Source organism: Anomalospiza imberbis, unplaced genomic scaffold (assembly GCF_031753505.1).
Source record: "Anomalospiza imberbis isolate Cuckoo-Finch-1a 21T00152 unplaced genomic scaffold, ASM3175350v1 scaffold_194, whole genome shotgun sequence".
In the NCBI taxonomy this organism is placed as follows: Eukaryota; Metazoa; Chordata; class Aves; order Passeriformes; family Viduidae; genus Anomalospiza; species Anomalospiza imberbis.
Genome location: NW_027099827.1, coordinates 128233 through 153871, shown reverse-complemented (window position 1 = coordinate 153871; position 25639 = coordinate 128233). Strand labels below are relative to the sequence as shown.

The window sequence follows — 25639 nt, the reverse complement described above, 5'->3', positions numbered from 1 at the left end:
TCGTGGTCACTCAGGGTCACTCAGAGGTCAGTGGTCACTCAGTGGTCACTCAGGGGTCACTCAGGGTCACTCGGTGGTCACTCAGGGTCACTCAGAGGTCAGGGGTCACTCAGGGTCACTCGGTGGTCACTCAGGGTCACTCGTGGTCACTCCGGCCCCGCCCCTCCCCCAAGCAGGAGCCTCCTCTCAGAACCCGGAAGTGCCGGAGCTTTAATGGGGGAGGGGCGGGGAGATCCAGGAGTGTCCCATGGGTGTCCCATGGGTGTCCCCAGGAGTGTCCCATGGGTGTCCCCAGGTGTCCCATGGGTTGTCCCAGGGGTGTCCCGGGGGTGTCCCATGGGTGTCCCCAGGTGTCCCAAGGGTGTCCCATGGGTGCCCCCAGGAGTGTCCCATGGGTGTCCCGGGGGTGTCCCCAGGTGTCCCATGGGTGTCCCCAGGAGTCCCATGGGTGTCCCATGGGTGTCCCATGGGTGTCCCCAGGAGTCCCATGGGTGTCCCATGGGTGTCCCATGGGTGTCCCCAGGTGTCCCATGGGTGCCCCCAGGTGTCCCATGGGTGTCCCATGGGTGCCCCCAGGTGTCCCATGGGTGTCCCAAGGGTGTCCCCAGGTGTCCCATGGGTGTCCCCAGGTGTCCCATGGGTGTCCCGGGGGTGTCCCAGGAGTGTCCCATGGGTGTCCCCAGGTGTCCCAAAGCCACCCCAGTTGTCCCAGGGTGTCCCAGGGTGTCCCAAAGCCACCCACGGATGTCCCAGCGCCACCCCGGGGTGTCCCCTTCAGGGTGTCCCATGGATGTCCCAGCGCCACCCCGGGGTGTCCCATGGATGTCCCAGCGCCACCCCGGGGTGTCCCCTTCAGGGTGCCCCGCTGCCACCCCAGGACCCCTCAGGACCCTCCAGGCCACCCCACCCCACCCCATCCCCTCCCCCAGCGCTCCGGGCCCTCCACCCCCAGCCCGGGTTCCCCCGGGCCGTCCCGGGTTCCCCCCAGGTTCCCCCCGGGTTCCCCCCAGGTTCCCCCCAGGTTCTCCCCAGGTTCTCCCCGGGTTCCCCCCGGGTCTCCCCCGGGTCCCCCCGGGCCGTCCCGGGTTCCCCCCAGGTTCTCCCCAGGTTCTCCCCAGGTTCTCCCCGGGTTCCCCCCGGGTCCCCCCCGGGTTCCCCCGGGCCGTCCCGGGTTGTCCCCAGGTTCCCCCCAGGTTCCCCCCAGGTTCCCCCCGGGTTCCCCCCGGGTCCCCCCCGGGTTTCCCCCGGGCCGTCCCGGGTTGTCCCCAGGTTGTCCCCAGGTTGTCCCCAGGTTGTCCCCAGGTTCTCCCCGGGTCCCCCCCGGGTCCCCCCCGGGTCTCCCCCGGGTTCCCCCGGGCCGTCCCGGGTTGTCCCCAGGTTGTCCCCAGGTTCCCCCCGGTTCCCCCCCGGGTTCCCCCGGGCCGTCCCGGGTTCCCCCCAGGTTGTCCCCAGGTTCCCCCCAGGTCCCCCCCCGGGTCCTCCCCGGGTCTCCCCCGGGTTTCCCCGGGCCGTCCGGGTTGTCCCCAGGTTGTCCCCAGGTTCTCCCCGGGTTGTCCCTGGTTCCCCCCGGGTTGTCCCCAGGTTGTCCCCAGGTTCCCCCCGGGTCCCCCCCGGGCCGTCCCGGGTTGTCCCCAGGTCGTCCCCAGGTTCTCCCCGGTCCCCCCCGGGTTTCCCCCGGGCCGTCCCGGGTTGTCCCCTCAGGGCGGCCGGGGCGGGCTCCCCGCGGGCCGGAAGAGCCGCCAGGCGCCGCGGCAGATGAGGCCGAACCAGTAGAGCTGGGGCGCGGCCAGGGCGGCGGCGGCGGCGTTGTAGGCCGGGGGCAGCGCGGCCGGGACGCGCAGCAGGGCCAGGCCCCGGTGGCGACCGTAGGCCCAGTAGAGGTACGGGAAGAGCAGCACGCGGCAGCCCAGGAAGGTCACCAGCAGCGCCAGCCCGTTGAGCTTGTGCAGCGCCGTGTGCTGCCGCCGCAGCTGCGCGACACGGCGCCGTGAGCACAGGGAGGGGAGGGAAGGGAAATCCCGGTGTGGTTCTGGGGTCTACACGGCGTGGGGGACACGGGGACACCTCACAGGGACCCGGGGGGCAGGAGGACAATGGGGAACCCGTGGTGGTCACATCTCAGGGGGGTTCCAGGAGGACAAGTGAGGGGTGGGAAGGGAAATCCCGATGTGGTTATGAGGTCTCTGGAGGGTGACAAATCCATGGGGACATCAAAGGGGCTTGTGGGGTGAGGAGGAGGGGAGGAACCCGTGGTGGCCGCATCTCAGGGGGGTTCCAGGAGCACAACTGAGGGGTGGGAATGGAAATCCCGGTGTGGTTCTGGGGTCTCCAAGGCTTTGGGGACACGGGGACACCTCACAGGGGCTCAGGGGGCGGGAGGAGGGGAGGAACCCGTGGTGGTCACATCTCAGGGGGGTTCCAGGAGGACAATTGAGGGGTGGGAATGGAAATCCCGATGTGGTTCTGGGGTCTCTGGAGGGTGACAAATCCATGGGGACATCAAAGGGGCTTGTGGGGTGAGGAGGAGGGGAGGAACCCGTGGTGGCCGCATCTCAGGGGGGTTCCAGGAGCACAAGTGAGGGGGTGGGAATGGAAATCCCGATGTGGTTCTGGGGTCTACAAGGCTTTGGGGACACGGGGACACCTCACAGGGGCTCGGGGGGCAGAAGGACAATGGGGAACCCGTGGTGGTCACATCTCAGGGGGGTTCCAGGACCACAACTGAGGGGAGGGAAGGGAAATCCCGATGTGGTTATGAGGCCTACACGGCATGGAGGACACGGGGACACCTCACAGGGACCCGGGGGGCAGGAGGACAATGGGGAACCCGTGGTGGTCACATCTCAGGGGGGTTCAGGAGGACAATGGGGAACCCGTGGTGGTCACATCTCAGGGGGGTTCAGGAGGACAATGGGGAACCCGTGGTGGTCACATCTCAGGGGGGTTCAGGAGGACAATGGGGAACCCGTGGTGGTCTCATCTCAGGGGGGTTCAGGAGGACAATGGGGAACCCGTGGTGGTCTCATCTCAGGGGGGTTCAGGAGGACAATGGGGAACCCGTGGTGGTCGCATCTCAGGGGGGTTCAGGAGGAGGGGAGGAACCCGTGGTGGTCACATCTCAGGGGGTTCAGGAGGACAATGAAGAACCCGTGGTGGTCACATCTCAGGGGGGTTCAGGAGGACAATGGGGAACCCGTGGTGGTCCTCATCTCAGGGGGTTCAGGAGGACAATGGGGAACCCGTGGTGGTCTCATCTCAGGGGGGTTCAGGAGGACAATGGGGAACCCGTGGTGGTCACATCTCAGGGGGTTCAGGAGGACAATGGGGAACCCGTGGTGGTCACATCTCAGGGGGGTTCAGGAGGACAACTGAGGGGAGGGAAGGGAAATCCCGATGTGGTTATGAGGTCTACACGGCATGGGGGACACGGGGACACCTCACAGGGACACGGGGGGCAGGAGGACAATGGGGAACCCGTGGTGGTCACATCTCAGGGGGGTTCCAGGAGGACAATTGAGGGGTGGGAATGGAAATCCCGATGTGGTTATGAGGTCTACAAGGCTTTGGGGACATGGGGACACCTCACAGGGACCCGGGGGGCAGCAGGAGGGGAGGAACCCGTGGTGGTCACATCTCAGGGGGGTTCCAGGACCACAACTGAGGGGAGGGAAGGGAAATCCCGATGTGGTTATGAGGTCTACACGGCTTGGGGGACACGGGGACACCTCACAGGGACCCGGGGGGCAGGAGGACAATGGGGAACCCGTGGTGGTCACATCTCAGGGGGGTTCAGGAGGACAATGGGGAACCCGTGGTGTCACATCTCAGGGGGGTTCCAGGAGGACAAGTGAGGGGTGGGAAGGGAAATCCCGATGTGGTTCTGGGGTCTCTGGAGGGTGACAAATCCATGGGGACATCAAAGCGGCTTGTGGGGTGAGGAGGAGGGGAGGAACCCGTGGTGGCCGCATCTCAGGGGGGTTCCAGGAGGACAATTGAGGGGTGGGAATGGAAATCCCGATGTGGTTCTGGGGTCTCCAAGGCATGGGGGACACGGGGACACCTCACAGGGACCCGGGGGCAGGAGGACAATGAGGAACCCGTGGTGGTCACATCTCAGGGGGTTCAGGAGGAGGGGAGGAACCCGTGGTGGTCACATCTCAGGGGGTTCAGGAGGACAATGGGGAACCCGTGGTGGTCACATCTCAGGGGGGTTCCAGGAGGACAATGGGGAACCCGTGGTGGTCACATCTCAGGGGGGTTCAGGAGGACAATGGGGAACCCGTGGTGGTCACATCTCAGGGGGGTTCAGGAGGACAATGAAGAACCCGTGGTGGTCACATCTCAGGGGGTTCAGGAGGACAATGGGGAACCCGTGGTGGTCACATCTCAGGGGGTTCAGGAGGACAATGAAGAACCCGTGGTGGTCACATCTCAGGGGGTTCAGGAGGACAATGGGGAACCCGTGGTGGTCACATCTCGGGGGGTTCAGGAGGACAATGGGGAACCCGTGGTGGTCACATCTCAGGGGGTTCAGGAGGAGGGGAGGAACCCGTGGTGGTCACATCTCAGGGGTTCAGGAGGACAATGGGGAACCCGTGGTGGTCACATCTCAGGGGGTTCAGGAGGACAATGGGGAACCCGTGGTGGTCACATCTCAGGGGGTTCAGGAGGACAATGGGGAACCCGTGGTGGTCACATCTCAGGGGGTTCAGGAGGACAATGAAGAACCCGTGGTGGTCACATCTCAGGGGGTTCAGGAGGACAATGAAGAACCCGTGGTGGTCACATCTCAGGGGGTTCCAGGAGCACAAGTGAGGGGTGGGAATGGAAATCCCGGTGTGGTTCTGGGGTCTACACGGCTTGGAGGACACGGGGACACCTCACAGGGACCCGGGGGCAGGAGGACAATGAGGAACCCGTGGTGGTCACATCTCAGGGGGTTCAGGAGGACAATGGGGAACCCGTGGTGGTCACATCTCAGGGGGTTCAGGAGGACAATGAAGAACCCGTGGTGGTCACATCTCAGGGGGTTCAGGAGGACAATGAAGAACCCGTGGTGGTCACATCTCAGGGGGTTCAGGAGGACAATGAAGAACCCGTGGTGGTCACATCTCAGGGGGTTCAGGAGGACAATGAAGAACCCGTGGTGGTCACATCTCAGGGGGTTTGGGGGATTTTGGGGGATTTTTTGGGATTTTTCTGGGATTTTTGGGGATTTTTTTCGGGGATTTTTGGGGTTTTCGGGGAATTTCCGGGGATTTTTTGTGATTTTTTGGGATTTTTGGGGAAATTTTGGGAATTTTTGGGAATTTTTGTGATTTTTGGGGGATTTTTTGTGAATTTTTGGGATTTTTTTGGGATTTTTGGGGGATTTTTTTGGGATTTTTTTGGGATTTTTTTTGGGATTTTTTCTGGGATTTTTGGGAATTTTTGGGAATTTTGGGGATTTTTTGGGATTTTTTTTATTTTTGGGAATTTTTGGAGATTTTTGGGGGATTTTGGGGGAATTTTTTCTGGGATTTTTGGGGATTTTTTGGGGAATTTTTGGTGATTTTTCATTGGAATTTTTGGGGATTTTTGGGATTTTTTTGGGTTTTTTTGGAAATTTTGGGAATTCTTGGGAAATTTTGGGAATTTTTGGGGTTTTTTTCTGGGATTTTTGGAGATTCTTGGAGACTTTTCAGTGGAATTTTGGGGAATTTTTGGGGTTTTTTTGGGATTTTTTGGGAAATTTTGGGAATTTTTGGGCTTTTTTCTGAGATTTTTGGGGATTTTTTGATTTTTTTTTTATTTTTTGGGATTTTTGGGGGGATTTTTGGGAATTTTCTGGGAAATTTCGGGAATTTTGGGGGATTTTTGGGAATTTTTGGTGAATTTTTTGGGAATTTTTTGGGGATTTTGGGATTTTTTTTCTGGGATATTTGGGGATTTTTTGTGAATTTTTTGGATTTTTTAGGGATTTTTTTATTTTTGGGAATTTTTGGGAATTTTTCGGTATTTTTGGGATTTTGGGGGGATTTTTTTGGGAATTTTTGGGGATTTTTGGGGATTTTTGGGGATTTTTGGGTTTTTTTTGGCAATTTTTCGGTATTTTTAGGATTTTTGGGGGATTTTTTTGGGAATTTTTTTTAATTTTTTGGGATTTTTTTCTGGGATTTTTGTGGATTTCTTGAGATTTTTTGATTTTTTTTTAATTTTGGGGGATTTTTTGAGGAATTTTTGGGATTTTAAGAGGATTTTTTTATTTTCTGGGATTTTTGGGGATTTTTTCGGGGATTTTTGGGGTTTTCGGGGATTTCCGGGGATTTTTTTTGGGGATTTTTTGGGATTTTTCTGGGATTTTTGGGAATTTTGGGGGAATTTTGGGGATTTTTTTTTTTTTTTGGGAATTTTTGGGGACTTTTTGGGGATTTTGGGGAATTTTTTTCTGGGATTTTTGGGAATTTTTGGGGATTTTTCATTGGATTTTTTGGGAAATTTTTTTTTATTTTTGGGATTTTTGGGGGATTTTTTGGGATTTTTGGGAATTTTTTGGGGGGAGTTTGGGGATTTTGGGGGATTTTTTGGGGATTTTTTTGATTTTTTTTTATTTTTGCGATTTTTTCCTGAATTTTGGGGGGATTTTTGGGGATTTTTTTGGGGATTTTTTTGGGATTTCTTGGGGATTTTTGGGGTTTCTTTTGGGATTTTTTTTTTTTTATTTTTCAGTGGAATTTTTTGGGATATTTTTGGGATTTTTTGGGATTTTTCTGGGATTTTTGGGAATTTTGGGGATTTTTTGGGATTTTTTTTATTTTTGGGAATTTTTGGAGATTTTTGGGGGATTTTGGGAATTTTTTTCTGGGATTTTTGGGGATTTTTTGGTGAATTTTTGGTGATTTTTCATTGGAATTTTTGGGGATTTTTGGGATTTTTTTGATTTTTGGGGGATTTTTGGGAATTTTTGGGAATTTTTGGGAATTTTTGGGAATTTTTGGGGTTTTTTTCTGGGATTTTTGGGGATTTTTTGATTTTTTTTATTTTTTGGGATTGTTTTGGGGGATTTTGGGGGATTTTTTGGGAAATTTCGGGAATTTTTGGGGATTTTTTGGGGATTTTTTGGAATTTTTGGGGTTTTTTTTTTTTTTTTTTTTTGATTTTTCAGTGGAATTTTTGGGATTTTTTTTGGGGTTTTTGGGGAATTTTTGGGAATTTTTGGGGATTTTTGGGAATTTTTGGGGATTTTTGGGGATTTTTTGTACATTTTTGGGGATTTTTGGGGATTTTTCAGTGGAATTTTTGGGATTTTTTGGGGATTTTTTTGGGTTTTTTTGGGGGAATTTTGGGGTTTTTTTTCTGGAATTTTTGGGGATTTTTGGGAATTTTTGGGAATTTTTTGGGGATTTTTGAGGATTTTTGGGGATTTTTTAGAATTTTGTGGGATTGTTTTGGGAATTTGGGGATTTTTTGGGGATTTTGGGGAATTTTTTCTGGGATTTTTTTTGGGAATTTTTGGGGGATTTTTGGGATTTTGAGGGGATTTTTCGGGACTTTCGGGATTTTTTTGAATTTTTTGGGATTTCTTAGAGGATTTTTTTTATTCGCAGGGATTTATGGGGAAAATTTGGGGATTTTTGGGAAATTTTCATGATTTTTTTGGAATTCTGATGGGATTGGATGGGATTTGATGGGATTTTTATGGTATTTTATGGGATTTGATAAGATTTTATGGGATTTTAGGGGATTTTTATGGGATTTGATGGGTTTTTATGGGATTGTGATGGGATTTTATGGGATTTTTATGGGATTTTTATGGGTTTTTTATGGGATTGTGATGGGATTTTATGGGATTTTTATGGGATTTTTATGGGTTTTTATGGGATTTTGATGGGATTTTGATGGGAATTGAAGGGATTTTATGGGATTTTGATGGGATTTTATGGGATTTTGATGGGATTTTAGGGGATTTGATGGGATTTGATGGGTTTTTATGAGATTTTGATGGGATTTTGATGGGATTTTATGGGATTTTGGTGGGATTTTGGTGGGATTTTATAGGTTTTTGTGGGATTTTATGGGATTTGATGGGATTTTGTAGGTTTTTATGGGATTTTGATGGGATTTTGATGGGATTTTGATGGGATTTTATGGAATTTCGATGGGATTTTATGGGATTTGATGGGATTTTGATGGTGTTTTATAGGTTTTTATGGGATTTTATGGGATTTTATGGGATTTTGATGGGATTTTATGGGATTTGATGGGATTTTGATGGGATTTGATGGGATTTTGGTGGGATTTTGATGGGATTTGATGGGATTTTGATGGGATTTTGATGGGATTTTGGTGGGATTTTGATGGGATTTGATGGGATTTTGATGGGATTTTGATGGGATTTTATGGGATTTTGGTGGGATTTTGATGGGATTTTGGTGGGATTTTATGGGATTTGATGGGATTTTATGGGGTTTTGATGGGATTTTGATGGATTTGATGGGGTTTTGATGGGATTTTGATGGGATTTTGATGGGATTTTGGTGGGATTTTGATGGGATTTTGATGGGATTTTATAGGTTTTTATGGGATTTGATGGGATTTGATGGGATTTTTATGGGTTTTTATGGGATTTTATGGATTTTATGGGATTTTGGTGGGATTTTGATGGGATTTTATAGGTTTTTATGGGATTTTGATGGGATTTGATGGGATTTTGATGGGATTTGATGGGATTTTGATGGATTTTTCCATTTCGCCCATTTCCGTGGGATTTTCAGGGGTCTTTTGGTTTTTTTTTTGGGTTTTTGGGACACTTGGGGACATTTGGGGACACTTGGGGACATCTCCCCAGGATGAGGACCTGGCCCAGGTTTGGGGGTGGATTTTGGAGTGGATTTGATGGAATTTTTATTGGATTTTGATGGGATTTTAGGGGATTTTGATGGGATTTTAGGGGATTTTGATGGGATTTTGATGGGATTTTTCCATTTTGCCCGTTTTCCATGGGATTTTTTTGGGGGTTTTTTTTTGGTTTTTGGGGTTTGGGGACACTTGGGGACACTTGGGGACACTTGGGGACATCTCACCAGGATGAGGACCTTGCCCAGGTTTGGGGGTGGATTTTGGAGTGGATTTGATGGGATTTTGATGGGATTTTGATGGGATTTTATGGGATTTTGATGGGATTTTGATGGGATTTTAGGGGATTTTGATGGGATTTTGATGGGATTTTTCCATTTTGCCCGTTTTCCGTGGGATTTTTTCGGGGTTTTTTGGGGTTTTTGGGACACTTGGGGACATTTGGGGACATCCTTGGGGACATTTGGGGACACATCTCCCCAGGATGAGGACCTGGCCCAGGTTTGGGAGTGGATTTTAGGGGATTTTGATGGGATTTTAGGGGATTTTGATGGGATTTTGATGGGATTTTTCCATTTTGCCCGTTTTCCGTGGGATTTTTTGGGGGTTTTTTGGGGTTTTTGGGGTTTGGGGACACTTGGGGACACTTGGGGACATTTGGGGACATCTCCCCAGGATGAGGACCTGGCCCAGGTTTGGGGGTGGATTTTGGAGTGGATTTGATGGGATTTGATGGGATTTGATGGGATTTTATGGGATTTTGAAGGGATTTGATGAGATTTTGATGGGATTTGACGGGATTTTGATGGGATTTGATGGGATTTTATGGGATTTTGAAGGGATTTGATGGGATTTTATAGGTTTTTATGGGATTTGATGGGGTTTTTATGAGATTTGATGGGATTTTGATGGGATTTTGATGGGATTTTAATGGGATTTGATGGGATTTTGATGGGATTTTATGGGTTTTTATGGGATTTTGATGGGATTTGATGGGATTTGATGGGATTTTGATGGGATTTTAGGGGATTTCTGATGGGATTTTGATGGGATTTTTCCATTTTGCCCATTTTCCATGGGATTTTTTGGGGTTTTTTGGGGTTTTTGGGGTTTGGGGACACTTGGGGACATTTGGGGACATCTCCCCAGGATGAGGACCTGGCCCAGGTTTGGGAGTGGATTTTAGGGGATTTTGATGGGATTTGATGGGATTTTGATGGGATTTTTCCATTTTGCCCGTTTTCCGTGGGATTTTTTTTGGGGTTTTTTTGGTGTTTTTGGGGTTTGGGGACACTTGGGGACATTTGGGGACATCTCACCAGGATGAGGACCTGGCCCAGGTTTGGGGGTGGATTTTGGAGTGGATTTGATGGGATTTTAGGGGATTTTGATGGGATTTGATGGGATTTTGATGGGATTTTTCCATTTTGCCCGTTTTCCGTGGGATTTTTGGGGGGTTTTTTGGGTTTTTGGGACACTTGGGGACATTTGGGGACATCTCCCCAGGATGAGGACCTGGCCCAGGTTTGGGAGTGGATTTTAGGGGATTTTGATGGGATTTTGATGGGATTTGATGGGATTTTGATGGGATTTTAGGGGATTTTGATGGGATTTTTCCATTTTGCCCATTTTCCATGGGATTTTTTGGGGGTTTTTTGGGGTTTTTTGGGGTTTGGGGACACTTGGGGACACTTGGGGACATCCTTGGGGACGCGGGGGGACATCTCCCCAGGATGAGGACCTGGCCCAGGTTTGGGAGTGGATTTTAGGGGATTTTGATGGGATTTTAGGGGATTTCTGATGGGATTTTGATGGGATTTTTCCATTTCGCCCATTTTCCGTGGGATTTTTTGGGGTTTTTTTGGGGTTTTTGGGGTTTGGGGACACTTGGGGACACTTGGGGACATTTGGGGACATCTCACCAGGATGAGGACCTGGCCCAGGTTTGGGAGTGGATTTTAGGGGATTTTGATGGGATTTGATGGGATTTTGATGGGATTTTTCCATTTTGCCCGTTTTCCGTGGGATTTTTTTGGGGTTTTTTGGTGTTTTTGGGGTTTGGGGACACTTGGGGACATTTGGGGACATCTCCCCAGGATGAGGACCTGGCCCAGGTTTGGGAGTGGATTTTAGGGGATTTTGATGGGATTTTAGGGGATTTTGATGGGATTTTATGGGATTTTGATGGGATTTTAGGGGATTTTGATGGGATTTTTCCATTTTGCCCGTTTTCCGTGGGATTTTTTCGGGGTTTTTTTGGGTTTTTGGGACACTTGGGGACATTTGGGGACATTTGGGGACACATCTCACCAGGATGAGGACCTTGCCCAGGCACACGAAGGGCGTGCTCAGCTCGGCCATCAGCAGGCAGCCCAGGAAGAAGTCGCCCTTGCCCTGCCGCCACAGCTGGGGACACCGGGGCACGCCAGCGTCCCCACGTGTCCCCGAGGGTCCCCAACCCCCCCCAGAGTGTCCCCAAAGTGTCCCCCAACCCCCCAAAGTGTCCCCAACCCCCCCAGAGTGTCCCCAAAGTGTCCCCAACCCCCCAAAGTGTCCCCAACCCCCCCAGAGTGTCCCCAAAGTGTCCCAAACCCCCCAAAGTGTCCCCAACCCCCCAAATGTCACCCAGGGTCCCCAAAGTGTCCCCAATCCCCCCAGAGTGTCCCCAGGGCTCCCCAGAGTGTCCCCAACCCCCCCCAGATGTCACCCAGGGTCCCCAATGCCCCCAGAGTGTCCCCAACGCCTCCAGAGTGACCCAAGTGTCCCAAGAGTGTCCCCAACCCCCAGAGGGTCCCCAAGTGTCCCCAGAGGGTCCCCAACCCCCCAATGCCCCCCGAAGTGTCCCCAAGTGTCCCCAGAGTGTCCCCAACCCCCCCAGATGTCACCCAGGGTCCCCAAAGCATCCCCCGGTGTCCCCAACCCCCCAAAGTGTCCCCAACCCCCCAAAGTGTCCCCAACCCCCCCAGAGTATCCCCAGGGCTCCCAGAGTGTCCCCAACCCCCCCCCAGATGTCACCCAGGGTCCCCAATGCCCCCAGAGTGTCCCCAACGCCTCCAGAGTGACCCAAGTGTCCCCAGAGTGTCCCCAATCCCCCAGAGTGTCCCCAAGTGTCCCCAGAGTGTCCCCAATCCCCCAGAGTGTCCCCAAGTGTCCCCAGAGTGTCCCCAATCCCCCAGAGTGTCCCCAAGTGTCCCCAACCCCCCAGAGTGTCCCCAACCCCCCCAGAGTGTCCCCAGAGTGTCCCCAACCCCCCAGAGGGTCCCCAATGCCCCCAGAGGGTCCCCAAGTGTCCCCAGAGGGTCCCAACCCCCCAGAGTGTCCCCAGGTGTCCCCAGAGTGTCCCCAACCCCCCCAGATGTCACCCAGGGTCCCCAAAGCATCCCCCGGTGTCCCCAACCCCCCAAAGTGTCCCCAACCCCCCAAAGTGTCCCCAACCCCCCCAGAGTGTCCCCAACCCCCCCAGAGTGTGCCCAAAGTGTCCCCAACCCCCCAAAGTGTCCCCAATCCCCCAGAGTGTCCCCAGGGCTCCCCAGAGTGTCCCCAATGCCCCCAGAGTGTCCCCAACCCCCCAAAGTGTCACCAGATGTCCCCAGATGGGTCCCCAACCCCCCAATGCCCCCGAAGTGTCCCCAAGTGTCCCCAGAGTGTCCCCAACCCCCCAGAGTGTCCCCAGGGCTCCCCAAGTGTCCCCAGGTGTCCCCAACCCCCCAAAGTGTCCCCAGGTGTCCCCAAAATGTCCCCAGGTGTCCCTAGAGTGTCCCCAAGTGTCCTCAGGGTGTCCCCAACCCCCCCAAAGTGTCCCCAATGCCCCCAAAGTGTCCCCAACCCCCCCAAAGTGCCCCCAATGTCCCCAGAGTGTCCCAACCCCCCCAGATGTCACCCAGGGTCCCCAAAGTGTCCCCAGGTGTCCCCAACCCCTCAAAGTGTCATCAACCCTCCAAAATGTCACCCAGCACCCCCAGAGGGTCCCCAAAGTGTCCCCAACCCCCCCCAAAGTGTCCCCAGGTGTCCCTAGAGTGTCCCCAAATCCCTCAAAGTGTCCCCAACTCCCTGAGGTGTCCCCAGGGGTCCCCAGAGGTCACCCAGGGTCCCCAGCCCCCCCAAAAGTCACCCAGGGTCCCCAAAGTGTCCCCAAAGGTCACCCAGAGTCCCCAGGTGTCCCCAAAGGTCACCCAGGGTCCCCAGGTGTCCCCAAAGGTCACCCACGGTCCCCAGCCCCCCCAAATGTCACCCAGGGTCCCCAAAGTGTCCCCAACCCCCCAAAGTGTCCCCAACCCCCCAAAGGTCACCCAGGGTCCCCAGAGTGTCCCCAACCCCCCCAGAGTGTCCCCAGGGGTCCCCAAAGTGTCCCCAAAGGTCACCCAGGGTCCCCAGCCCCCCCAAAGTTACCCAGGGTCCCCAAAGTGTCCCCAAAGTGTCCCCAAAGTGTCCCCAAAGTGTCCCCAAAGGTCACCCAGGGTCCCCAGCCCCCCCAGATGTCACCCAGAGCCCCAGGTGTCCCCAACCCCCCAGGTGTCCCCAGGTGTCCCCAGGTGTCCCCAGGTGCCCCCAGGTGTCCCCGAGGAGCCCCAAGAGTCTCCACGGTGTCCCCAAAGTGTCCCCAACTCCCCCAGGTGTCCCCAGATCCTCCCCAGGTGTCCCCAAGGTGTCCCCAGGTGTGCCCAGGTGCCCCCAGGTGTGCCCAGCTCTATCCCAGCTGTGCCCAGCTCTATCCCAGCTGTGCCCAGCTCTATCCCAGCTGTGCCCAGCTCTATCCCAGCTGTGCCCAGCTCTATCCCAGCTGTGCCCAGCTCTATCCCAGGTGCCCCCAGCTCTATCCCAGCTGTGCCCAGCTCTATCCCAGGTGCCCCCAGCTCTATCCCAGGTGTGCCCAGCTCTATCCCAGGTGTGCCCAGGTGCCCCCAGGTGTGCCCAGCTCTATCCCAGCTGTGCCCAGCTCTATCCCAGCTGTGCCCAGCTCTATCCCAGGTATGCCCAGCTCTATCCCAGGTGTGCCCAGCTCTATCCCAGGTGTGCCCAGCTCTATCCCAGCTGTGCCCAGCTCTATCCCAGCTGTGCCCAGCTCTATCCCAGGTGCCCCCAGCTCTATCCCAGCTGTGCCCAGCTCTATCCCAGGTGCCCCCAGCTCTATCCCAGGTGCCCCCAGCTCTATCCCAGGTGTGCCCAGCTCTATCCCAGGGGTGCCCAGCTCTATCCCAGGTGTGCCCAGGTGACTCACGGTGGCCACGGGGAAGCAGACCAGCACCATGAGCCCCAGGCGTGCCCAGGTGTGCCCAGCTCTATCCCAGGGGTGCCCAGGTGTGCCCAGCTGTGCCCAGCTCTATCCCAGGTGTGCCCAGCTCTATCCCAGCTGTGCCCAGGTGTGCCAGGTGTGCCCAGGAGACTCACGGTGGCCACGGGGGAAGCAGACCAGCACCATGAGCCCCAGGCGTGCCCAGCTGTGCCCAGCTCTATCCCAGGGGTGCCCAGGTGCCCCAGGTGTGCCCAGCTCTATCCCAGGTGTGCCCAGCTCTATCCCAGCTGTGCCCAGCTCTATCCCAGGTGTGCCCAGCTCTATCCCAGGTGCCCCAGGGGTGCCCAGCTCTATCCCAGGTGTGCCCAGGTGTGCCCAGGTGACTCACGGTGGCCACGGGGAAGCAGACCAGCACCATGGCCGCGTGGTGCAGCACCATGAGCAGCTCCTGGCGCAGGAAGGCGGCGGCGGCGCGCGGGGCGGGGCCGCCGTGCCCGTGCCCCTTCACCTGGGCGCGCTGCAGGTGGCACAGGTACATGGCGTACACGTCGTACACGAAGTAGGGCACCGCGAAGGGCGGGTAGGCGGCGGCCAGCCAGTGCCTGGGGGGCACAGCGGGGCACAGGTGGGCACAGGTGTGCTCCAGGTGTGCCCTGGTGGGCACAGGTGTCCCCCAGGTGTCCCCCAGGTGTGCTCCAAGTGTGCCCAGGTGTGCCCTGGTGGGCACAGGTGGGCACAGGTGTGCTCCAGGTGTGCCCTGGTGGGCACAGGTGTGCTCCAAGTGTGCCCAGGTGTGCCCTGGTGGGCACAGATGTGCCCCATAGTGCTCAAAGTGTGCCCAGGTGTGCCCAGGTGTCCCCCAGGTGTGCCCAGGTGTCCCCCAGGTGTGCCCAGATGTGCCCTGGTGGGCACAGGTGTGCCCCAGAGTGCTCAAAGTGTGCCCGGGAGTGCCCCAGGTGTGCCCAGGTGTCCCCCAGGTGTGCCCAGGTGTGCTCAGGTGTGCTCCCAGTGTGCCCAGGAGTGCCCCAGAGTGCTCAAAGTGTGCCCAGGTGTCCCCCAGGTGTGCCCAGGTGTGCTCAGGTGTGCTCAGGTGTGCTCCCAGTGTGCCCAGGAGTGCCCCAGAGTGCTCAAAGTGTGCCCAGGTGTCCCCCAGGTGTGCCCAGGTGTGCTCAGGTGTGCTCCCAGTGTGCCCAGGAGTGCCCCAGAGTGCTCAAAGTGTGCCCAGGTGTCCCCCAGGTGTGCCCAGGTGTGCTCAGGTGTGCTCCCAGTGTGCCCAGGAGTGCCCCAGAGTGCTCAAAGTGTGCCCAGGTGTCCCCCAGGTGTGCCCAGGTGTGCTCAGGTGTGCTCCCAGTGTGCCCAGGAGTGCCCCAGAGTGCTCAAAGTGTGCCCAGGTGTTCCCCAGGTGTGCCCAGGTGTTCCCCAGGTGCCCCCCAGGTGCTCCCCAGGTGTGCCCAGGTGTTCCCCAGGTGCTCCCCAGGTGTGCCCAGGTGTGCCCAGGTGTGCCCAGGTGTCCCCGGCGTCCCCGGCGTCACTCACTGGTCATCGATGACGTGCTGGCAGGAGCTGGAGATGATGTACCCGGCCGTGGAGGCCATCACGGCCTGCACCGAGGACACCAGCCTGGGGACAGGGACACACGGGTGACACGGGGACACACGGGTGACACACGGGTGACACGGGGACACACGGGAGACACGGGGACACACGGGTGACACACGGGTGACACGGAGACACACGGGTGACACGGGGACACACGGGTGACACACGGGTGACACAGGGACACACGGGTGACACGGGGACACACGGGTGACACGGGGACACAGGGACACACGGGTGACATCAGGGACACGGGGACACACGGGTGACACAGGGACACACGGGTGACACAGGGACACGGGGACACACGGGTGACATCAGGGACACGGGGACACACGGGTGACATCAGGGGACACACGGGTGACATCAGGGGACACGGGGACAGCAGCACCGAGGACACCAGCCTGGGGACAGGGACACACGGGGGACACGGGGACAAAGAGACACAGGGACATGGGGACACACGGGTGACATCAGGGGACACAGGGACACAGGGACAGTCAGGGGTGACACAGGGACACAGGGGACAAAGGGACAGTCAGGGGTGACACAGGGGACACAGGGACAGTCAGGGGTGACACAGGGACACAGAGACAGTCAGGGGTGACACAGGGGACACAGGGGACACAGGGACAGTCAGGGGTGACACAGGGGACACAGGGACAGTCAGGGGTGACACAGGGGACACAGGGACACAGGGGACACAGGGACAGTCAGGGGTGACACAGGGGACACAGGGGACACAGGGACAGTCAGGGGTGACACAGGGACACAGGGACACAGGGGACAGTCAGGGGTGACACAGGGACACAGGGACAGTCAGGGGTGACACAGGGACACAGGGACACAGGGACAGTCAGGGGTGACACAGGGACACAGGGACACAGGGGACAGTCAGGGGTGACACAGGGGACAGCAGGGACAAAGGGACAGTCAGGGGTGACACAGGGGACACAGGGACAGTCAGGGGTGACACAGGGGACAGAGGGACACAGGGACAAAGGGACAGTCAGGGTGACACAGGGACAAAGGGACACAGGGACAGTCAGGGGACAGTCAGGGGTGACACAGGGGACACAGGGACAGTCTGGGGTGACACAGGGGACAGCAGGGACACAGGGACAGTCAGGGGTGACACAGGGGACACAGGGACAGTCAGGGGACAGTCAGGGGTGACACAGGGGACACAGGGACACAGGGACAGTCAGGGGTGACACAGGGGACACAGGGACACAGGGGACAGTCAAGGGTGACACAGGGGACACAGGGACAGTCAGGGGTGACACAGGGACACAGGGACACAGGGGACAGTCAGGGGTGACACAGGGACACAGGGACACAGGGGACAGTCAGGGGTGACACAGGGGACAGTCAGGGGTGACACAGGGGACACAGGGACACAGGGGACAGTCAGGGGTGACACAGGGGACACAGGGACACAGGGACAGTCAGGGGTGACACAGGGACACAGGGACACAGGGGACAGTCAGGGGTGACACAGGGGACAGTCAGGGGTGACACAGGGGACAGTCAGGGGTGACACAGGGGACACAGGGACACAGGGGACAGTCAGGGGTGACACAGGTGACACAAGGACACAGGGACACAGGGACAGTCGGGTGACACAGGGGACACAGGGACACAGGGACACAGGGACAGTCGGGTGACACAGGGGACACAGGGACAGTCAGGGGTGACACAGGGACACAGGGGACAGTCAGGGGTGACACAGGGACACAGGGACACAGGGGACAGTCAGGGGTGACACAGGGGACAGTCAGGGGTGACACAGGGACACAGGGACACAGGGACAGTCAGGGGTGACACAGGGGACACAGGGACACAGGGACAGTCAGGGGTGACACAGGGGACACAGGGACACAGGGACAGTCAGGGGTGACACAGGGACACAGGGACACAGGGGACAGTCAGGGGTGACACAGGGGACAGTCAGGGGTGACACAGGGGACAGTCAGGGGTGACACAGGGGACACAGGGACACAGGGGACAGTCAGGGGTGACACAGGTGACACAAGGACACAGGGACACAGGGACAGTCGGGTGACACAGGGGACACAGGGACAGTCAGGGGTGACACAGAGGACACAGGGACAGTCAGGGGTGACACAGAGGACAAAGGGACAGTCAGGGGTGACACAGGTGACACAGGGACACAGGGACACAGGGACAGTCAGGGGTGACACAGGGACACAGGGACACAGGGACAGTCAGGGGTGACACAGGGGACACAGGGACAAAGGGACAGTCAGGGGTGACACAGGGACACAGGGACAAAGGGACACAGGGACAGTCAGGGGTGACACAGGGACACAGGGACACAGGGACAGTCAGGGGTGACACAGGGGACACAGGGACAAAGGGACAGTCAGGGGTGACACAGGGACACAGGGACAAAGGGACACAGGGACAGTCAGGGGTGACACAGGGGACAGCAGGGGACACAGGGACAGTCAGGGGGGACACAGGGACAGTCAGGAGTGACACAGGGACAGTCAGGAGTGACACAGGGACACAGGGACAGTCAGGAGTGACACAGGGACACAGGGACAGTCTGGGGTGACACAGGGACACAGGGACAGTCAGGGGACAGTCAGGGGTGACACAGGGGACAGCAGGGACAGTGCAGGGAGGGACAGTGGGGGGACACAGAGGGATGTGGGTGGCACATGGGGACATTGGGGGACACACGGGACACAGAGGGGACATTGATGTACACACAGGGGACATTGGGGGACACAGAGGGGACAGGGGGACATGGGGACATTGAGGGACACAGGGGACACAGAGGGGACAGGGGGACAGGGGGACATGGGGACATTGAGGGACACAGAGGGGACACAGGGGACACAGAGGGGACAGGGGGACATGGGGACATTGAGGGACACAGAGGGGACACAGGGGACACAGAGGGGACAGGGGGACATGGGGACATTGAGGGACACAGGGGACACAGAGGGGACAGGGGGACAGGGGGACATGGGGACATTGAGGGACACAGAGGGGACACAGGGGACACAGAGGGGACAGGGGGACATGGGGACATTGAGGGACACAGAGGGGACACAGGGGACACAGAGGGGACAGGGGGACAGGGGGACATGGGGACATTGAGGAACACAGAGGGGACACAGGGGACACAGAGGGGACAGGGGGACATGGGGACATTGAGGGACACTGAGGGGCATTGGGGGACACACAGGGGACATTGGGGGACACAGAGGGGACATGGGGACATTGAGGGACACAGAGGGGACAGGGGAACATGGGGACATTGAGGGACAAAGAGAGGACAGGGGGACATGGGGACATGGGGACATTGAGGGACACAGAGGGGACAGGGGAACATGGGGACATGGGGACATTGGGGGACACAGAGGGGACAGGGGAACATGGGGACATTGAGGGACACAGAGGGGACAGGGGACATGGGGACATTGAGGGACACAGAGGGGACAGGGGAACATGGGGACATGGGGACATTGGGGGACACAGAGGGGACAGGGGGACATGGGGACATTGAGGGACACAGAGGGGACATGGGGACATGGGGACATTGAGGGACACAGAGGGGACATGGGGACATTGAGGGACACAGAGGGGACAGGGGGACATGGGGACATTGAGGGACACAGGGGACACGGGGACAGGAGGGCACACAGGGGATGGGGGGGTGGCAGAGGGGGGGACACACGGTGACACAGAGGGGGACACACAGGGACATGGGGACACGGGGTCAGGGGGACATCAGGGGGACACAGAGGGGACATGGGGACACGGGGACAGAGAGGGACACGGGGGGACACGGGGACAGGGGGACATCAGGGGGACACAGAGGGGACATGGGGGGACACGGGGACAGGACGATGTGGGGACAGCAGTGACACGGGGGGACACGGCGGGGGATGGACCTGAGGGGGACACGCAGGTGACACGGGTGACACGCAGGTGACACGTGGGTGACACAGGTGACATGGGTGACACGGTGGGGGATGGGCACACAGGTGACACGGGTGACATGGGTGACACAGGTGACACAGATGACACGGGTGACACGGCGGGGGATGGGCCCAAGGGTGACACGGGTGACACGGGTGACACAGGTGACACAGATGACACGGGTGACATGGCGGGGGATGGGCCCGAGGGTGACACAGGTGACACGGATGACACAGGTGACACAGGTGACATGGCAGGGGATGGGCACACAGGTGACATGGGTAACACAGATGACACGGGTGACACAGGTGACATGGCAGGGGATGGGCACACAGGTGACACGGGTGACACAGATGCCACGGGTGACACGGCGGGGGATGGGCCCAAGGGTGACACAGATGCCACGGGTGACACGGCGGGGGATGGGCCCGCGCTGACGTCCCTAAGCCATGTCCCCGTGTTCCCGCGCTGTCCCCGCGTCACCGGCTAATCCTGCCCTGCCCCCCCCGGATTGTCCCCAACCCCCTCCCAGAGTGTCACCAACCCCCCCGAATGTCCCCAACCCCCCCAGGACTGTCACCACCCCCCCAGGACTGTCACCACCCCCCCACCAGGATTGTCCCCAACCCCCCGGATTGTCCCCAACCCCCCCAGGATTGTCCCCAACCCCCCCAGGACTGTCACCACCCCGCCAGGACTGTCACCACCCCCCCACCAGGATTGTCCCCAACCCCCCTCGGATTGTCCCCACCCCCCCGGATTGTCCCCAACCCCCCTCGGATTGTCCCCACCCCCCCAGGATTGTCCCCAACCCCCCCGGATTGTCCCAACTCCCCCCGGATTGTCCCCAATCCCCCGGATTGTCCCTGTCCTGTCCCTGATCCCCCCCGGATTGTCCCCAACCCCCCCGGCCTGGCCTTGTCACTGTCACTGTCCCTGATCCCCCCCGTCCGGGCCACCACCGGCCTGGAGGTGGCCCTGTCCCCTCCCTGTCCCCTCCCTGTCCCAGTGCCACCCAGCCCTGTCCCTGCAGTGTCCCCATCCCTGTCCCCTCCCCTGTCCCTGCAGTGTCCCCAGCCCTGTCCCCATCCCTGTCCCGGTGCCACCCAGACCTGTCCCCTCCCCTGTCCCTGCAGTGTCCCCAGCCCTGTCCCCAGCCCTGTCCCAGTGCCACCCAGCCCTGTCCCTGCAGTGTCCCCAGCCCTGTCCCTTCCCTGGCCCGGTGCCACCCAGCCCTGTCCCTGCAGTGTCCCTAGCCCTGTCCCATCCCTGTCCCCATCCCTGTCCCATCCCTGTCCCAGTGCCACCCAGCCCTGTCCCTGCAGTGTCCCCAGCCCTGTCCCCTCCCTGTCCCCTCCCCTGTCCCTGCAGTGTCCCCAGCCCTGTCCCAGTGCCACCCAGCCCTGTCCCTGCAGTGTCCCCAGCCCTGTCCCCTCCCTGTCCCCTCCCCTGTCCCTGCAGTGTCCCCAGCCCTGTCCCAGTGCCACCCAGCCCTGTCCCTGCAGTGTCCCCATCCCTGTCCCCTCACTGTCCCCATCCCTGTCCCCTCCCTGTCCCTGCAGTGTCCCCATCCCTGTCCCAGTGCCACCCAGCCCTGTCCCTGCAGTGTCCCCATCCCTGTCCCCTCCCCTGTCCCTGCAGTGTCCCCATCTCTGTCCCAGTGCCACCCAGCCCTGTCCCTGCAGTGTCCCCAGCCCTGTCCCTGCAGTGTCCCCATCCCTGTCCCAGTGCCACCCAGCCCTGTCCCTGCAGTGTCCCCATCCCTGTCCCCTCCCCTGTCCCTGCAGTGTCCCCATCTCTGTCCCAGTGCCACCCAGCCCTGTCCCTGCAGTGTCCCCAGCCCTGTCCCATCCCTGTCCCAGTGCCACCCAGCCCTGTCCCTGCAGTGTCCCCAGCCCTGTCCCAGCCCTGTCCCCAGCCCTGTCCCCTCCCTGTCCCCTCCCTGTCCCCATCCCTGTCCCTGCAGTGTCCCCATCCCTGTCCCCATCCCTGTCCCTGCAGTGTCCCCAGCCCTGTCCCCTCCCTGTCCCCTCCCTGTCCCCATCCCTGTCCCTGCAGTGTCCCCGGCCCTGTCCCTGCAGTGTCCCCATCCCTGTCCCCGGCCCTGTCCCTGCCCAGGGCCACCTCCAGCCTTGGCCTTGTCGTGTCCCCAACCCTGTCCCCTCCTTGTCCTCTCCATCCCCATCCCTGTCCCCTCCATGTCCTCTCCTCGTCACCTCCTTCTCCCCATCCCTGTCCCCTCTTTGTCCCTTCCATGTCCCCGTCTCTGACCTCTCCCTGCCCCCATCCCTGTCCCCTCCTTGTCCTCTCCCATCCCCCTCCTTGTCCCCTCCCTGTCCCCTGGCTGTCCCCAAGCCCACCTGGCGGCCAGCACCGTGTCCCCGTCCCCATCCCCCCGGCTGTCCCCTGTCCCCGCGGTGTCACCTGGCGGCCAGCACCGTGTCCCCGTCCCCATCCCCTGTCCCCCGCGGTGTCACCTGGCGGCCAGCACCGTGTCCCCGTCCCCATCCCCCCGGCTGTCCCCTGTCCCCCGCGGTGTCACCTGGCGGCCAGCACCGTGTCCCTGTCCCCATCCCCTGTCCCCCGCGGTGTCACCTGGCGGCCAGCACCGTGTCCCCGTCCCCATCCCCCCGGCTGTCCCCTGTCCCCCGCGGTGTCACCTGGCGGCCAGCACCGTGTCCCCGTCCCCATCCCCCCGGCTGTCCCCTGTCCCCCGCGGTGTCACCTGGCGGCCAGCACCGTGTCCCTGTCCCCATCCCCTGTCCCCCGCGGTGTCACCTGGCGGCCAGCACCGTGTCCCCGTCCCCATCCCCCCGGCTGTCCCCTGTCCCCCGCGGTGTCACCTGGCGGCCAGCACCGTGTCCCCGTCCCCATCCCCCCGGCTGTCCCCTGTCCCCCGCGGTGTCACCTGGCGGCCAGCACGGTGGCGCGGCTCTGGGGACAGCCGGCGATGGCGGCCAGCGCTCGGCGGGCCAGCAGGAAGAGCCCCGGGAAGAAGAGCAGCCCCGGCAGGCACAGCAGCCCCGCGGGCAGCGCCGGGAACAGCGGCAGCGCCGCGCGCGACGCCGGCGACACCGGCGACACCGCGGCGCCGGGCATGGCCGGGCGGGCGGGGCCTGCCGGGGGGGCGGGGCAGGGGCGTCAGGGGGGATGGGCGGCGAGGGGACAGCGCGGCGACAGCGCGGCGACAGCGCGGGGACAGCGCGACGACGGCGGCACGGACGGCGGCACGGACGGCGGGGAGCGCGCAGGCAGCGGGCATGGCCGGAGGGGGCGGGGCCAGGGGACACCGGGAGGGACACCGGGAACGGCGGGGCGGGGCTTGGGGAGGGCGGGGCTTCGGGGCTTGGGGCGTGGCCACGGGGATGGGGACACGGGACACCGGGAATAAAGTGGGCGGGGCTTGGGGAGGGCGGGGTTTGGGAAGGGGGGCGTGGCCAAGGTGATGGGGACACCGGGAATAGCGGGGGCGGGGCTTGGGGAAGGGCGGGGTTTGAGGGAGTTGGGGGCGTGGCCAAGGCTGGAGGGTCAGTGGGGGTGGGAGCAGAGGGGGCGGGGCCTGAGGGGGAGGGGACAAAGGTTACACAGAGGACACGGGAAAGGGGCGGGGCCTGGAAGAGGGCGGGGCTTAATGGGGAGGGGTCAGTGGGGGTGGGGATAGAGGGGACAAGGGGACAGCGGGAATGAACTGAGGGGGCGGGGCTTCTGGAAAGGAGCCAATAAGGGGATTGAGGAATGGCGGGAGGGGCGGGGCCGCGGGGGAGTGGGCGTGGTCTCTAGGTGATGGGCGGGGCTTGCATAAAAGAAGGAGGTGTGTCTCTGTGTGGGGGCGGGGCTTGTAGTGGAATAAGGGGCGTGGTCGAAAGGTGAGGTCACCAAATGGGCATGGCTTTGAGGCAAGGGGAGGAGCCGAGCCATACGCCCCACCCCCATGGCCCCAACCCATCTTTCGCTCCCCCCCGGTTTAATTTGCATAAATAACCCCCTCACCGACACCCGGGCGGGTCTGCGGCCTCCCTCAGCGCCTCATGAATATTCAGCGCGGCGCTCCCGCCGCTCATTTACATGAATTTGCATGAATTCCCATGAGGGCCGCTCCGCCCCCTCAGGCGGCCGCGCCGTCCCCACAGCAACGGCGGGAACGCCGCGCGCGCTGATTGGCGGAGACCGGCAGCCAATCAGAAAGAGTCGCGGGGCAGAGCGGGGCGGTGCCGGCGGCGCTGATTGGCTGAGACGAGAAGGGCGGGCTTCGAGGGGCGGGCGGCCAATGGGAGCGCGCGGGGAGGGGTTGCCATGGCGACGGCGACGTTTTGATGCATATTTATGAGATGGGCGGGGCTTCGCTGTGCTATTTAGCATAATGACGATCACCTGAGCTGCGCTCATGAATATTAACGAGCTTTTAATGGTTAACTCGGGTGCGCTCATGAATATTAATGAGTTTTAATGTTGACTGGGGAAATCGGGGGCGGCTCCGCCCCTCGCACCACCCAGGCCACGCCCCCTCATTAAAACCCCAAAAGAGGGGGAGGGGTCAAAGGGGAACCCCAAAATTTGGGGTCCCAAAAAGGGGGGAGGGACCTAAAATTTGGGGTCCTAAAAAGGGGGGAGGGGCCCAAAATTTGGGGTCCCAAAAAGGGGGGAGGGGCCTAAAATTTGGGGTCCAAAAAGGGGGGAGGGGCCTAAAATTTGGGGTCCTAAAAAGGGGGGAGGGGCCCAAAATTTGGGGTCCCAAAAAGGGGGGAGGGGCCTAAAATTTGGGGTCCAAAAAGGGGGGAGGGGCCTAAAATTTGGGGTCCCAAAAAGGGGGGTGGGGCCTAAAATTTGGGGACCTAAAAGGGGGGAGGGGCCTAAAATTTGGGGTCCTAAAAGGGGGGAGGGGCCTAAAATTTGGGGTCCCAAAAAGGGGGGAGGGGCCTAAAATTTGGAGTCCCAAAAAGGGGGGTGGGGCCTAAAATTTGGGGACCTAAAAGGGGGGAGGGGCCTAAAATTTGGGGTCCTAAAAGGGGGGAGGGGCCTAAAATTTGGGGGTCCCAAAAAGGGGGGAGGGGCCAAATTTGGGGTCCCAAAAAGGGGGGAGGGGCCTAAAATTTGGGGTCTCAAAAAGGGGGGAGGGGCCAAATTTGGGGTCCTAAAAATGGGGGAGGGGCCAAATTTGGGGGTCCCAAAAAAAAGGGGGGAGGGGCCTAAAATTTGGGGTCCCAAAAAGGGGGGAGGGGCCAAATTTGGGGTCCTAAAAGGGGGGAGGGGCCTAAAATTAGGGGTCCCCAAAAAGGGGGAGGGGCCTAAATTTTGGGGTCCCAAAAAAAAGGGGGAGGGGCCTAAAATTTGGGGTCCTAAAAGGGGGGAGGGGCCAAATTTGGGGTCCCCAAAAGGGAGGTGGGGCCTAAAATTTGGGGTCCCAAAAAGGGGGGAGGGGCCTAAAATTTGGGGTCCTAAAAGGGGGGAGGGGCCAAATTTGGGGTCCAAAAAGGGGGGGAGGGGCCTAAAATTTGGGGTCCTAAAAGGGGGGAGGGGCCAAATTTGGGGTCCTAAAAAGGGGGGGAGGGGCCTAAAATTTGGGGGTCCCAAAAAGGGGGGAGGGGCCAAATTTGGGGTCCTAATAATGGGGGAGGGGCCAAATTTGGGGTCCTAAAAATGGGGGAGGGGCCAAATTTGGGGTCCTAAAAGGGGGGGAGGGGCCAAATTTGGGGTCCTAAAAGGGGGGTGGGGCCAAATTTGGGGTCCCAAAAAGGGGGGAGGGGCCTAAAATTTGGGGTCCCAAAAAGGGGGGAGGGGCCAAATTTGGGGTCCTAAAAAGGGGGGAGGGGCCTAAAATTAGGCGTCCCAAAAAGGGGGAGGGGCCTAAAATTTGGGGTCCCAAAAAAAAAGGGGGGAGGGGCCTAAAATTTGGGGTCCTAAAAAGGGGGGGGAGGGGCCTAAAATTTGGGGTCCCAAAAAGGGGGGAGGGGCCAAATTTGGGGTCCCAAAAGGGGGGGAGGGGCCTAAAATTTGGGGTCCTAAAAAGGGGGAGGGGCC

General features: G+C 58.9%; 1 protein-coding gene across 2 annotated transcripts; it reads right to left on the bottom strand.

Moving 5' to 3' along the window:
* Positions 1–1646: 1646 nt before the first annotated feature.
* On the bottom strand, positions 1647–23762 carry TLCD3B (TLC domain containing 3B). 2 transcript variants are annotated; one of them, XM_068178140.1, is made up of 5 exons: positions 23612–23762; positions 15605–15688; positions 14457–14670; positions 11146–11241; positions 1647–1970 (listed from the first exon to the last, which is right to left on the bottom strand). In XM_068178140.1, exons 1-5 carry the CDS (start codon positions 23680–23682, stop codon positions 1698–1700), a joined length of 738 nt encoding a protein of 245 aa, XP_068034241.1. In that variant the 5' UTR covers positions 23683–23762; the 3' UTR covers positions 1647–1697. The 2 variants fall into 2 exon arrangements, with proteins under 2 accessions (XP_068034241.1, XP_068034240.1); XM_068178139.1 differs by lacking the exon at positions 23612–23762 and adding an exon at positions 22530–22770.
* Positions 23763–25639: the final 1877 nt, after the last annotated feature.